We start from the raw sequence: 12,172 nt of genomic DNA, 5'->3' as shown, positions 1-12,172 counted from the left end.
TTCTCTTTTCATTCGGGGGGCTTAATCAGAAATACTCTGTAATCATTTGAATATGGCATATTTTATGTTACACTTTTATTACTGCTGTTGAAAGTTAGATTTTTGTGGTGTGAGTGAAAGAAGGTTGAATTTATCTCCGTGAAGAGCTAGCATTATTTATTTTGTGATCATTTCCTGTATTGATAATTTGTATTTACCTCTGCCTTTTATTTTTCTCACAGCTGATACAGATTGTTCATAGTCTGCAGTTGTTTTAAAATATATTGGCCGTTACAACAGACACCAAAAAATGAGGTGTCTACAGAAAGAATTGGTGTCCTGTTCTTAAAGGAACTTCTAAGTCTTTCTAAATGAAAAATCATTCAAACAGTATCTAATACTGGCAATTTTCCTCTGTCTGCTGCTAGAACTTATTGGCCAACTAGGTCAGACATTATTAAAGTTCAAGTGGCCCAGTGGGAAAAGTAATGGCCTTATGCTACTATGAATTTTAAATGCTGCCATTTCTATGTATTGCACCATCATCTGTTCTCGCACATCACTAAATTCTATAGAAGTTGTGGGACCAACCAGTGTCAAGGTCATAGAAGTGATGACTCTTCTCAAGTAGCCTTCTCAGAGCTTTGTCATACAGTTATTCTCATAACCCTGGCTATAGGCAGCAAAGTTGTATGCACATGCCTGCATTTAACCTTTTTATTATTATTCAATAGTGTAAGCCTGCAATGCAGGATGGTTTTTTCCTCTGATTCTTTACTTTTGCTTTTTATTTTTGATCCTACCAAAGGTGTGAAGTTGATTTTGATGCAAAGATAATTTTTAGTAAATAATTCATATTTAAATCTTTTGAGTTGAGCTGTTATACAGTTTACTGAACTGGTTATCGGAGAATTTCAAAATTGATTAGGGCTGTAGTTCTCCAGATGAGTTTGAATTTTATCTTGATTTTAAACGTGATGGTACTAAATCTGAAATGAGCGTATCAGCAGGCACTTCTTGTCATATAAATATATATTTATTGACTTTTTATAGTATTAATACATTTGTAATGGGAGTATTTCCCCAGCAGCACTGTATTGGCTTTGTAGTTCCCAAAGTAGTAGCTACTGATGATACTTCACTGTATGAAAGGCTTCTTATGTAGAAATAAAAAAAAACCTGGTTTTGTGTCCCAGATTTGAACTGATGTAGCTAGAAAGCTATATCATTGGAAGATAGACATTTTACCAAAGTTACCCTGTTGTAACTAAAAACTTAAGTACTTTTGTGTTACATAGTTACTCCAATTCAAACTCAATATATTGATTTAAACACCTATATTCACACACACACACACACACATACATATATAGAGAGACACGTATTCATTTAGCTTAGGTTGGTAATTCACTGACTTCTGATGAATCAACGTTAGATTGGTGAATGGTAAAGTACAAATGTCTACAGAGACAATAATCTTCTTTTTGAGAATTTTCTTTCAGATAGGTGACCACAAGCATATTAAAACTTTAGGAAATATTTTAATATTAAAAGCTGCCGTAAAGAGAGGTTAAAGCCATAAATATTCTAGAGGTCAGTGAGTCTCCCTCCCTTATTCCTTGTTCTGCAGTGCTTGGATGCATATATACCTAGTGGTTCTCAAGCATTGCGTAGGCCTGGCCTTTGTTATTCCTGAGCCTTCCTGGATCCTCATGTGGAACCATTCAGACAGCTAAGAAGCCTTTTTCCCATCCTCACAGTCCTGACATGTAGAAGAAATTCTGAGAATCCATTAGTTGTCAGCTCTCAGGTGGGAGGTTCACCTTCAGGCTGGCTGTAGTTGGTTTACAGGTATAACTGGGCTGTTCACTTCATCCTGCAGTTCTGGGAAGCCACAGAGGCGTTATGCACCCATGCCTGTGTTAGGCATTTGAGCTGATGCTGCTAGATCTATTTGAAAACCATTACTGACAGTTTTTAGAAATAAGAGTGGACTGGTTAACATGTGATAAGCAGTATGGAAACATTGCTTTCTTTAGGAATCCCTGTTCCAAAGCGTTTGCAGTACAGAAGATGAGAATTAAAAGGCTGTTTGGGTGTCTTTCATGTCTTTGATAATGTAACAGGAAAAATGTATTTCAGGCACACATTCTGGAATTTCAGGATAGCTGTAAGGAGGATTCCCCTTCCACCCCCACTTAAATTAGTTGAATATGCATATTTCTTTCCTCCCATAGATTCTTAATCCAGCATGTCAGGACCATGCAATTCTATAAGTTGTATGTATTCCTTTTATTTTAAAGCTCAACATTGCACTAGTAGAAATATTTTTAAACTTATTACACCTGGAAAGAGGAAGTTCTTTTCCAGTTATTAGAAATGAGATACTCTTGCTGTCTGCTTCAAAACATTTCATGAAGGGATATAACTATCACTGTATACTCACACTAGAGACTGTGGAAGGAAAGAAAAAATTTCTCCCCCTACCTGAATTCCTACAAGAGCTAAGTGCAGTGTTGTATGCATTTCCAAGAGAAGGTTTGACACTGCTGCTTTGGAATTTCACATGTAACAGCTTCTGAATTCTGGAAACACAGCTCCTGCCCCTACACTCAGTTGTTTAACCAGTATATTCATCATCCTAACAAGATGGAAAGCCCTGTTTTATGAAAGGGAAGCAATGAAGCCATGTTATTTGTGAATTTCATTTGTTTTAAAAAAAATTCAAGTCTATTCTCTATATATAATATGTATTTGCCTCATGATGGACTTTGCTTTCCCCTTGCTTGTCTCCACTTGTGTGAATAGTTACCAGATTAAATACTGCAGTTCATATATACTCTTGGGTTTTGTTTTGTTTTGTTTTTTTTTTCATACAGATTTCTAGATACTCTTCCTTTATTCAGTGGTAAAATACATTAAATGTAAAGCTTTCTATTTTAGGCAAAAAGTGTGGAGTTAAAGATGAGGGAAAGGAAACTAATTTTAAATTAAGTAGATGAAACAAGTGGAAACTTGGTTTAGTACCTAAAATTTTACATTTTCAGTAATCTCGGAATAAAGTAGAAAAGTGTAAGTTTTATCTTATCCCTAAAGAATTAATTATTTGCAAGGGCTGATAATATAACATTGGTAGAAGTTGTCATGTTTGGATTTTCTCCTGGTGAGCCTGTAGTAAATATCAAATACTAAGTTGGACAGCACCCCAGATCTTGGCTAAATCTGCAAGCCTGCTTTGTTGAGAAGATGATCTGATCCAGTTAAGTTCTTTTCATCCTTACTAGCTGCTTCTTGACCAGAGTTTTATATCAACTCTAGTTTGAAGCACTGATCTGCATCAGCATATCTCTTACTAGTTTATATATGAATACTCATTGCAAAACAAAACATTTCATGAATATGATCCAGGGATGATAGCATTCCTCCTCTACCAAATTCTGGGATTCATTAGAAGAGAATTGTCTAAATTTTATTCTTACATATTAAATTACCAAAAGGCATATTCTTTTTCCAGCACAATACTTGCAGTTGTCATTTTAGTCTGACTGATCTCTAAGTTCTTAGAGGTAATTTCTCTTATCTCTTGTTCTGGTCTGACTTGGGCATCCCATTCTAAGTATGGACTTTGATATCTGTAATACTTTTTTTTTTCATGATAAGCAAATTTTTATATCTTTATTTCGTTTAGAACCTAGAAATGACATTTCATTTTTTTTTAATAAAAGTTATTTTCTTTTTAAAAAGTGGGCATTTTTTAGCAGATTCTAGATTTCAGAGTTTTCTGCCTAACTCCAGTTATGTATTGACAAGAGCACAAAACACATCAGGCATTCAGATGTAAGTATGCCACCGGCATCAACAGAGAGTAGCAAAAGGTAAATTCATTCGTTATGGATGATGGTATACAAGAAAAAGAGGGCATTTGAAGAGTGAGGCTGGTTGCTTAGAACAGAGCTCTAGGAGTTAGATCCATTACCATCTGGAGTTGCAGAAGAAAATGTATCCATGAAAGTGGCCGTTACGGAACTTAAGAGGAAAGTTTGTTTTCCTGGAAAATAGATTTAGTTCTGCAAGATGGATAACAAGTTAATTTATTAATTATTCAAACTAAGTAGTACTCAGAATTATGAGTTTGGGGTTTTTTGATTGTTTCAGAAAATCAGCAGATATGTACCTTACCTCTGAAGTTGGTTTTCTACAAAAGAGCTTGCTCAGCAGAAGCATGACTATATCCCTAGTCTTTCAGTAAGCTGAGAGGCTTACTATTAAGTTATTCCATAAGAGGCAATAGTGCAGCACTGAAATGTTATTTTGAATAAAAGATATTTTCAGCGTTAGTTTTGTTTTCCTGGACATCTCAGCTATATTATTTTCTCTGCTTATTTGCTGCTTTGAAATCCTGCAGAGAAGCATCAGAGGATGGGTGAAGCCCTAGGAATTTGGCTGCTCCTGTAGAAGTAATGATAACTTCCATGGCAGTATCCCTGCTGTTGGTATCAGCAGTTGTGATCATGCTGTCTTGCAGTGCAAATGCATGTTTATGACTTCTGTCCCCTCTCCAAGTACACAGTACTGTCTTTTTTGGTGCTTTCTGAAACCTTGTTTCAGTTTTTTGTCAATGGAATCATGCAATGGATGCTCCAGCTCTGTTTTGAGTATCTATTTAATTTTGCTAGGAAGTTGTGGCAATGGAATTGTGTCAAGGAAATGCTGAGTGGCAGAGAAGTGATTTTAGTGTTTAAGAAGGAAGCTATGTTAATGAGAAGAAACATGGAAGCAGCCATGTGAAGATATAAATCTATTTCTCCTGGGGAAGAAGAAAGATCGTCTGGTAGTAAGGTTGGAAATTCTTTGAACAGTACTATTGAAATAATTCTCTTTGTCACAGTCATAATGTTTTTGTATTTCAGTATATATCCAACTTGTTCAGTTATTGGACTAAGTTTTTTAGTGTCCATGGTAAGTCATAAATGTTCTGAACAGTTGGAAGCAAAGGAGAGGAGTGCTGGACTAAACTGAAGTAGAAGGGCAAAATCCAAGGACACCAAGGGAACAAATAAAATGGACAGGAGTCAGGAGTGTGAAGAGAGGGCTAATGGTCTTAATTCTTTTTGATATGTCAGTGGGTATAATAGGATAATGGTACAATAAGTACAGTAATCATACTGGGAATAGTCTAAAAATACAAAAATTGATATGTCGATAGGAGAGAACTCAAACCAGAAATTCAGTTAAATGCTGTCCTGTTTTGTTTCTTTCCACATCTTTTCTCTAAATTCAGTTCTACCATTACGACCATGTAAATCTGCCAGATAATAATAGTTATGTGGAGAGCCATTAGGGAGCCATATGTATCCAACTTATTTATAGCCTGCAGGGTTTTTTTTAATAAATCAACTTGAAATACCTTAGCTTTGCATATGTACATAGCCTGGGTAAGTATATAATCTTAATTTCGTTCCTTTGTTTACCTTCTAATGATTACATGTACACGTTGAAGGTTGCTAGAGTTGGATGGTGCGGCTTTTGGGGAGGCATTGTAGTACATATCTCCTGACCTCTGTGTCAAATGATGTATATCTAAGAATATTTAAATTCTTGACTTTATTGTAATTATTTTTTTATGTAATCCATGAATTTTGTAAATCTGTATATTAGTTTATGTTGCTATCATTTTTATACAGTTTTAACATTCAGTCAGTGAGTACTCGGGGTGAACATTCTCATGTATAGGATACTGGAGATCAAGGCTCAGCGTACTGCTGTCACACAGATGTTGTGCTGGGCAGACAAGCCCAAAATACAGTGTTACCGCAGAATTGCTGGAAACACAGATATGGATAAGACAAACTAATAAACTCTTTATATACCACTACGTTAATCTGGTTCCTTTGTTCCTAATGCTTCAACTGGTTGGTTTAGTGGTAACTTGTATATTGTGCTGCATAGACATACCATCTGTTTAAACTTGAACAAACCATTTAGTCATTCTGTGCCTCAGTTTTCCTGTTTGAAAATTGGCATAAAACTTCCTTATCTTAAATTAGTATTTCTGAGGTGTAAAATTGCAAGAAGGACCATAAAAGCAAGACTTTAGACATTGCTGAATCTTTGAACTACCTGTGCTATGCTTTAGTAGGTAAATTCACAAAAGGAAAAATGTTAATTATTCATAATGCTTTGCTGTACCATAAAACTCGATTTATTGAGACTATAATTTGTTCAAGTTGCATGTAGTAGGAAAATATATCAGGAGTAATTAATTGTATTCAGGATGTGATGAGGTATATATATCCACAGAGGACAATTGAAAACAGTAGCGGTGTGGTATTGATTGCCTTTCAGAGGGGAAAAAAAAAATCTTGTCCCATTTCTAAATGTTAACAATTCAGAGAGAAAAATTCCCACTTGGGAAGAATGCTTTCCAGGTTGCTTCATTGCCAGGTGTTTGACATTGAGTGGAGCCTTAGATGAATGAAGCTTATGGCAGCTTTTGGAAATGACCGACTCCAGGGAATCTCAGCTTCCTGCTGTGAAAGTTTCTATTTTCAAAGCACATCAGTTTCAGTGGGAATGTTCCAGTGGTCCCATATGCTACTTCTGACAGAGGGGGGAAGTTTTTAACCTGAATATGAGACAGCTACTGAAGAGGTTCCCTTGCTGCTAACAAAATGAATTTCAATATGTTGCCAATGAACAAGCGTCATGTTCCCAAATGCTGATGGAATTTAACTCCATCAATTATTAATGGAAACTTTGCTTTGTTTTCATTTTTTCCTGTTTCTTTTTAATTCAGCTACCTGCTCCTGATAGGACTTTGTGGGTTCTGAAGCTGAAAAAGGACTCACCCAAACAATATGCTCGTTTGCTTTGAAACTCTTGCAGTATTTTCCTCCCCTCCCTCATACGCTCTCTCCTTGACCTAGCAGCAGGAAGCCTTTGTCTGAGGTGTTCATCTGGAACAACTTTTCCACACTTGTTTTCATGTTCTGTTAGATTACAGGGCAGCAGGCCTACCTTTGAAGCTCCCTTCTCTTTTGTTTCTTTGCAGTGCACTCCAGTAATTAACTTTGTCCTTCTTTTATTTGTTGCAGTCAATCGCAGTCCACTCTGCTGAGCATCTTCTCCCAGGAGTACCAGGTTAGAAGTTTTCTCCTTTGTGAGGGTTGACAGGTGCCTAATTGAATGATGAATGTCCCTTTATTTCTTTGTAATTGAACTGCCAGCTTTCTGATTGGTTTGGAGGATGTTCCCTTTTCCACATCAAGCACCGCCTGAGTCTCAGTGGATGGCTGCCAAGCCTACCCATCCATCTGTCTAATAACATCTACCCTTTGCTTATTTGGTGGACCTGTAATAAATTATGCTAAACCATTATTATTCTGACAATAATAATTTCCCTGTGTTGCGTGGTTCCATGTGCTAAATGTTTGCTGACTTGCACTGTCAGTGCTGCTTTCCATTGCTGACAGAGATGATGATAAATGACCATTGCCGGAGTGGCAGAAGGCAAGAGAGGCAGAAAATGGAGTCATTTATCATGAGATGACAGGTGTCAGTCAAGTGGCAAGTCTCTATGGAATTACTTTTTGTAGTTTTTCAAATAAGTTGTTTTTAAGCAATGTTCTTCCTGGTTAAAAATGCCAATTGAATTGTAAAACTAGAGTGCACCAGACTTAGATGGAATTGAATTGAGGGAAAATTAATACAAAGGTTGAAAGAGAGAACAAGCTTTTCTTTGCCCTCTGCAGCCTTTAGTAAACTTATTTAGATTCAATTATTGTGACCTTATTGGCTTTTACATATATGGTACATTGCAGTACAGTCTGAAGACGTTCAATTCAATAGGTAGATTGAATGTCATTTCTCTACAGAATCTAAAAACATAGTTCAGTTTATATTTCAAAGTGTAGCCAAGGAACATGTGTTTGGGCAGTCATGATTTCTGTGTTTTGATCTATGACACATTTGTAAGACTCTGGTTTTTTTTTTGTTTGTTTTTCTAGAAACAAATCAAAAGAACACATGCCAAGCATCACACTGCTGAAGCTATTGAAACTTACTACCAAAGGTATGACCACCCCACCCTGGTTAAAAGTATCATCATAACTACTAATTTTTACAGAAATTATGGGCAAATTCACTTACTAGTTTATGAAGCTAATTTTCTATAAAAATAAATTAAAAATTTGGGATGAGGAATACAGAACAGTTCACGTAAAAATGTTTTTCTGTGAAAATGCAGAAATTTTTCAGCTTTTGGTCAGACTGATTAAAAAAGGATTTTCTTCCTTGGCTCTAAATAAGGATAAACAATTTTTTTTTTACAGTGTATGTGATAGCTTTTATTATATATTGCCTATAGTTTGTAATTACAGGATTTCTGTGTCAGGACTAATGTTGATGATAAATTCCTTACAGCAAGAGAGCTTGTTCTGTGACATTTGCTTGCACTTTTAAAACAACATTTGTGTTACATTAGAAAAAGTTACATATTAGATTCATGCATTGCCAGCTAAAGCACTAATTTTTAGATCACTCCTGTTTTATCAACAGAACTGTCAGAAATAGCTGTTAAGGGAAAATGAAAACCTTTATGTCATTTTATACTATTTTACAATTGTTTGCATCTTAAGCTAATAAGTTGTATTTGATACACCTTATAGTTTGTATGTTATTTCTATAGGCTTTACTGAAACTATTGCAATGACATAATTGGGGCATACTGATAACTGGTAAAGATACACAATTAAAATATTACTTTGTAGACTGACATATCTGAAGAGCTTACATGGCAAGTGAGTTCGTACTTATGATTATAGATGTCTGATATTTATGCTTAAAATTAATCTGTATGAATCAAGAAAAGAAACAAGAAGCCTTCATTTGTAAACAATTAACTGTGCTTCTGCAGAGTCATATATGTAAAACCTAAGCCCAGCCTGATTATATCAGACACTGGTTTAGAATATCTAGTGTGAATTGTGCTGGTTTGGGGGTTTGATTTTCTTTCTTTGTACTTGTATTGTTCTGTAAAAATTTGTACTTGATCACATTGCACTTTTCCTAGCGTTGATGCTTGCTTAGGAAGAATATTGGCTTAAAATTTTGTTGTGTTAATGACCATGTATATACAATACGATTTTCAATGACTTTTCAGTAGCACAGTTTCAGTGAAGTGCCCCTGTGTTAATTGTAACTGCTGTATAAACAACTCTTTTTTTAGAACGTATGTAAATCATTTAAATCACTTTTATGATGTGTTACTAGTTGCAGCAACTTAAACCTGAAACATGGGGCCAAATTTTGCTTTATGCAAAGCAGCAGTTGTATTGGTGTCAGTAAGGTTGTACGTATGATTAAGTTTGGCTCACATCAGGTAGGAGGATTTGGTCTCCTGTTCCCTTCTGTACTGTCTGAAGTATGATAGCAGTACATAACTAATGCATTATGTATGAAGCTATATGGTGGTGATAGGAAAAATCATTCTTTATGCTATTTCTGGGTATTTCATATTGCGACTGTATTAACATGGCTGAATAAAATGCACATGTTTTAAAATCAGAGATGTTCTGGTTAACAGTTAGAAAACTCATCTCAAACCAGGTTTAGTAGATTTACTGTGTAGTATGTTCCATAAGCTACAGGGGCAGACTACTTGAGTCAAAAGCCAGTTTGAAATGCTTCAAGCATAAACATGACAAACATGTCTTCTCCTCTACTCCTCTGTAGCATCCGTCTTACTGCTGTAAACCCCAGGCTGTGTGGTATACTCCTTCCTATTCCCACTGACATACAAGCAGATAACTGTGCTCCCATTGCTTACTAGGTCAGAAACTACCAGTTTTGGAAGGTAGTAATTTCCAGTGGTCCCTGTTGGGAGCAAGTACAGTTGAGTTGAAGTAGTTTCTGCTGCTCTGCTGAGACTTACTAGTCTTGAATTTAGGCAAACATGAAGGTAAATTATGAGAAGGATCAGCAAGCTTTCAGAACAGTATTCCCATCAGCATGTGAGACCTGTTAGTCCATAATAGAATTGCCAGTAGCATTAGAAATATCTGACAGAAAATTACTCCATTGTCAGCTGTAGCTTTGCTGTTCGATCAACTAGATGAATGTTTTAGATCATTAATCTCCAGTAAATCTTCCTGGCTAGGTATTTTGTTTATGATCTCTCATTATTTTTTGTCTTCTATTATAAATTTTCAATGTTTAAATATACACAAGGTATCTTGTTTAATGTTTTTTGGCTTTTTTTTATGTAGAATTGAAACAGGTTACAGCAAAAAGGTTTTATCATTTCCTTTATTCACTAAGCCTCAGAATAACTTGCAAACAAAAATCCCTCTAATCCTCTGTGAACAGGTTTATGTAAAGGTGCTACACCCATTCCACAGAAAGGTAAAATGATTAAGAATTTTAATGTCTGTAACTGATGAGCAGAAGAGTGGCCTTCTGATAGACAGATAATAATAGAGCTGGAAAGGCTGTGGCCTTCTAATGATGTCAGTAATGGTGTGCTATACCAATAAAGATAGGATAAATGACCAGGTTCAAATGTTGGTAACTATTTTTCTTTTCCACACGGCTGCAAAGCACAAAGTGGCTTCCAATAGTATAGCTTCTTCCCATCAACTCCTGCGAACAGGTTTTAGGCATTACTGAAATGTAAATATCAAATAGTGAAAGTAACAGAAGTGAGGAAGGAGATACTGTGTGAAGCAGTGGTCAGAAACATCACCATGTATCCATACTGTTTTAGTACCCAGGAATATTAAGCCTTTGCCATTGATAGAATAATGACTTTCTACCCTCTTTTATTCGATCCTATTTATTTTTTATTTTATTTTCTCTTTAGAATATTAATTTGATTATTAAACTTTGATTTCACTAAAGTAAGCCTTTAGTATTTAAACTACTGCCCAGTTGATAATATCTGGATTAAATTTGAGAAATTATGTTTTTGTGCATAGTAGTGAATTGAATAAGATGTACGGTGCGCCTTCATAGTTAAAGGTCATGTGAAAACCAAAATCTTTACTGTGAATAATAGAGGTTTATTTTTCTATGGTGCTTCTTTAAACAGTACAGATGTAACTTACTTGTATGTCATTGCGACAATTTTTTTTTTTTAATTTCTTGACTTACTGTGTGTTTTACCAGTGACTTAACTGAGATTCATATATCTAGCAGATGAATAGGAGACAACCATGGAGAGTCAGTGATTGTTTAAAATACTTAATTCTTAAAAAGGTTTCACATTAAATACTCTGTAGTGGGCTATTTTCCCTCAAATTAAGGAGATTTACAAGGGATACTGACATGTATAAACTGGCCTTTTCTTGATACTGCAGAATTACCTGGCTTTGTCTTGTCTAGGTACCTGAATGGGGTGGTGAAAAATGCAGCTGCCCCTGTATTACTGGAGTTGGCCAATGAGGTAATCATCTTTACTTTTTTCTCTAATATTCCAGTGTAAAACCTAAGGGGCATATCTATAGTGACTTTAGTGAGAAATGTAATTAACCTAAAAAAAATGGTTTCAAGGCACATTAGACATTTAAAATGGTTCCCCAGTCTGTTAGTACTTGCAATAATTAGACAAAAAGCCCCATTTGTTAATAAATCAGTTAATGTAATTAGTCTCTTAACTTCAAGGCAAATGTATAAGAAATTCTGAATTTGTATTTTGGTGGAAATTTCAGACAGACCGTAGGTCTTTAATGCACAAAGTTACTAAAAATTTCCACATCAATTAAATGAAGTTGCATCAGTTTTACTTATATTTGATTCCTTGTTTTTAATAACAAAACCCACCTAAGATTTTTTTTTTTTTTAATAGGAAGGGTTAAAACAGTTCATTTTCCTGACTCCGTTTATTTCTGTTGGTATGAATTAGAGGATGGCTAATGGAAACTGCTTAATATAAAGCAATTAAGCAGAATAAATTCCTCAGTATAGCCATTTCCTAGAAAAGGTGGTGTATGAAAAGTTCAGTACAGTTGCCATTAAGGTCTTGACAAACGTACTGATGCTGTTTATTAACTAGAATATGAATCTGCCTTGGGTTACAAGGTGTTATTTGCGTTAAAAACTGTACTACCTTAAAGAAGATGTAAAAAGTTTGAAAGAGTGGTAGTGAGCCTCCTAGAAAAAAATGCGATGAACTATCTACACATTAAAGTCTGAAATA

At 35.3% G+C, this 12,172-nt stretch overlaps 1 protein-coding gene across 4 annotated transcripts in view; it reads left to right on the top strand.

The window, feature by feature from the left end:
- Nucleotides 1-12,172, top strand: part of CDIN1 (CDAN1 interacting nuclease 1) — a 128,464-nt gene that overhangs the window by 18,982 nt on the left and 97,310 nt on the right. For 2 of the 4 annotated variants that reach the window (XM_042790739.1, XM_042790740.1), the window contains exons 2-4: nt 7,074-7,119; nt 7,986-8,050; nt 11,359-11,419. In XM_042790739.1, coding sequence (XP_042646673.1) covers nt 7,074-7,119; nt 7,986-8,050; nt 11,359-11,419 — 172 coding nt within the window. Of the gene's footprint in view, nt 1-7,073; nt 7,120-7,985; nt 8,051-11,358; nt 11,420-12,172 lie in introns of those variants that run through there. The other 2 variants (XM_042790741.1, XM_033010288.2) reach the window with 2 other exon arrangements.

The sequence above is a fragment of the Tyto alba genome, unplaced genomic scaffold, assembly GCF_018691265.1.
Source record: "Tyto alba isolate M040663 unplaced genomic scaffold, T.alba_DEE_v4.0 Super-Scaffold_18, whole genome shotgun sequence".
Lineage (NCBI taxonomy): Eukaryota > Metazoa > Chordata > Aves > Strigiformes > Tytonidae > Tyto > Tyto alba.
This window is presented reverse-complemented; position numbering and strand designations above follow the sequence as displayed.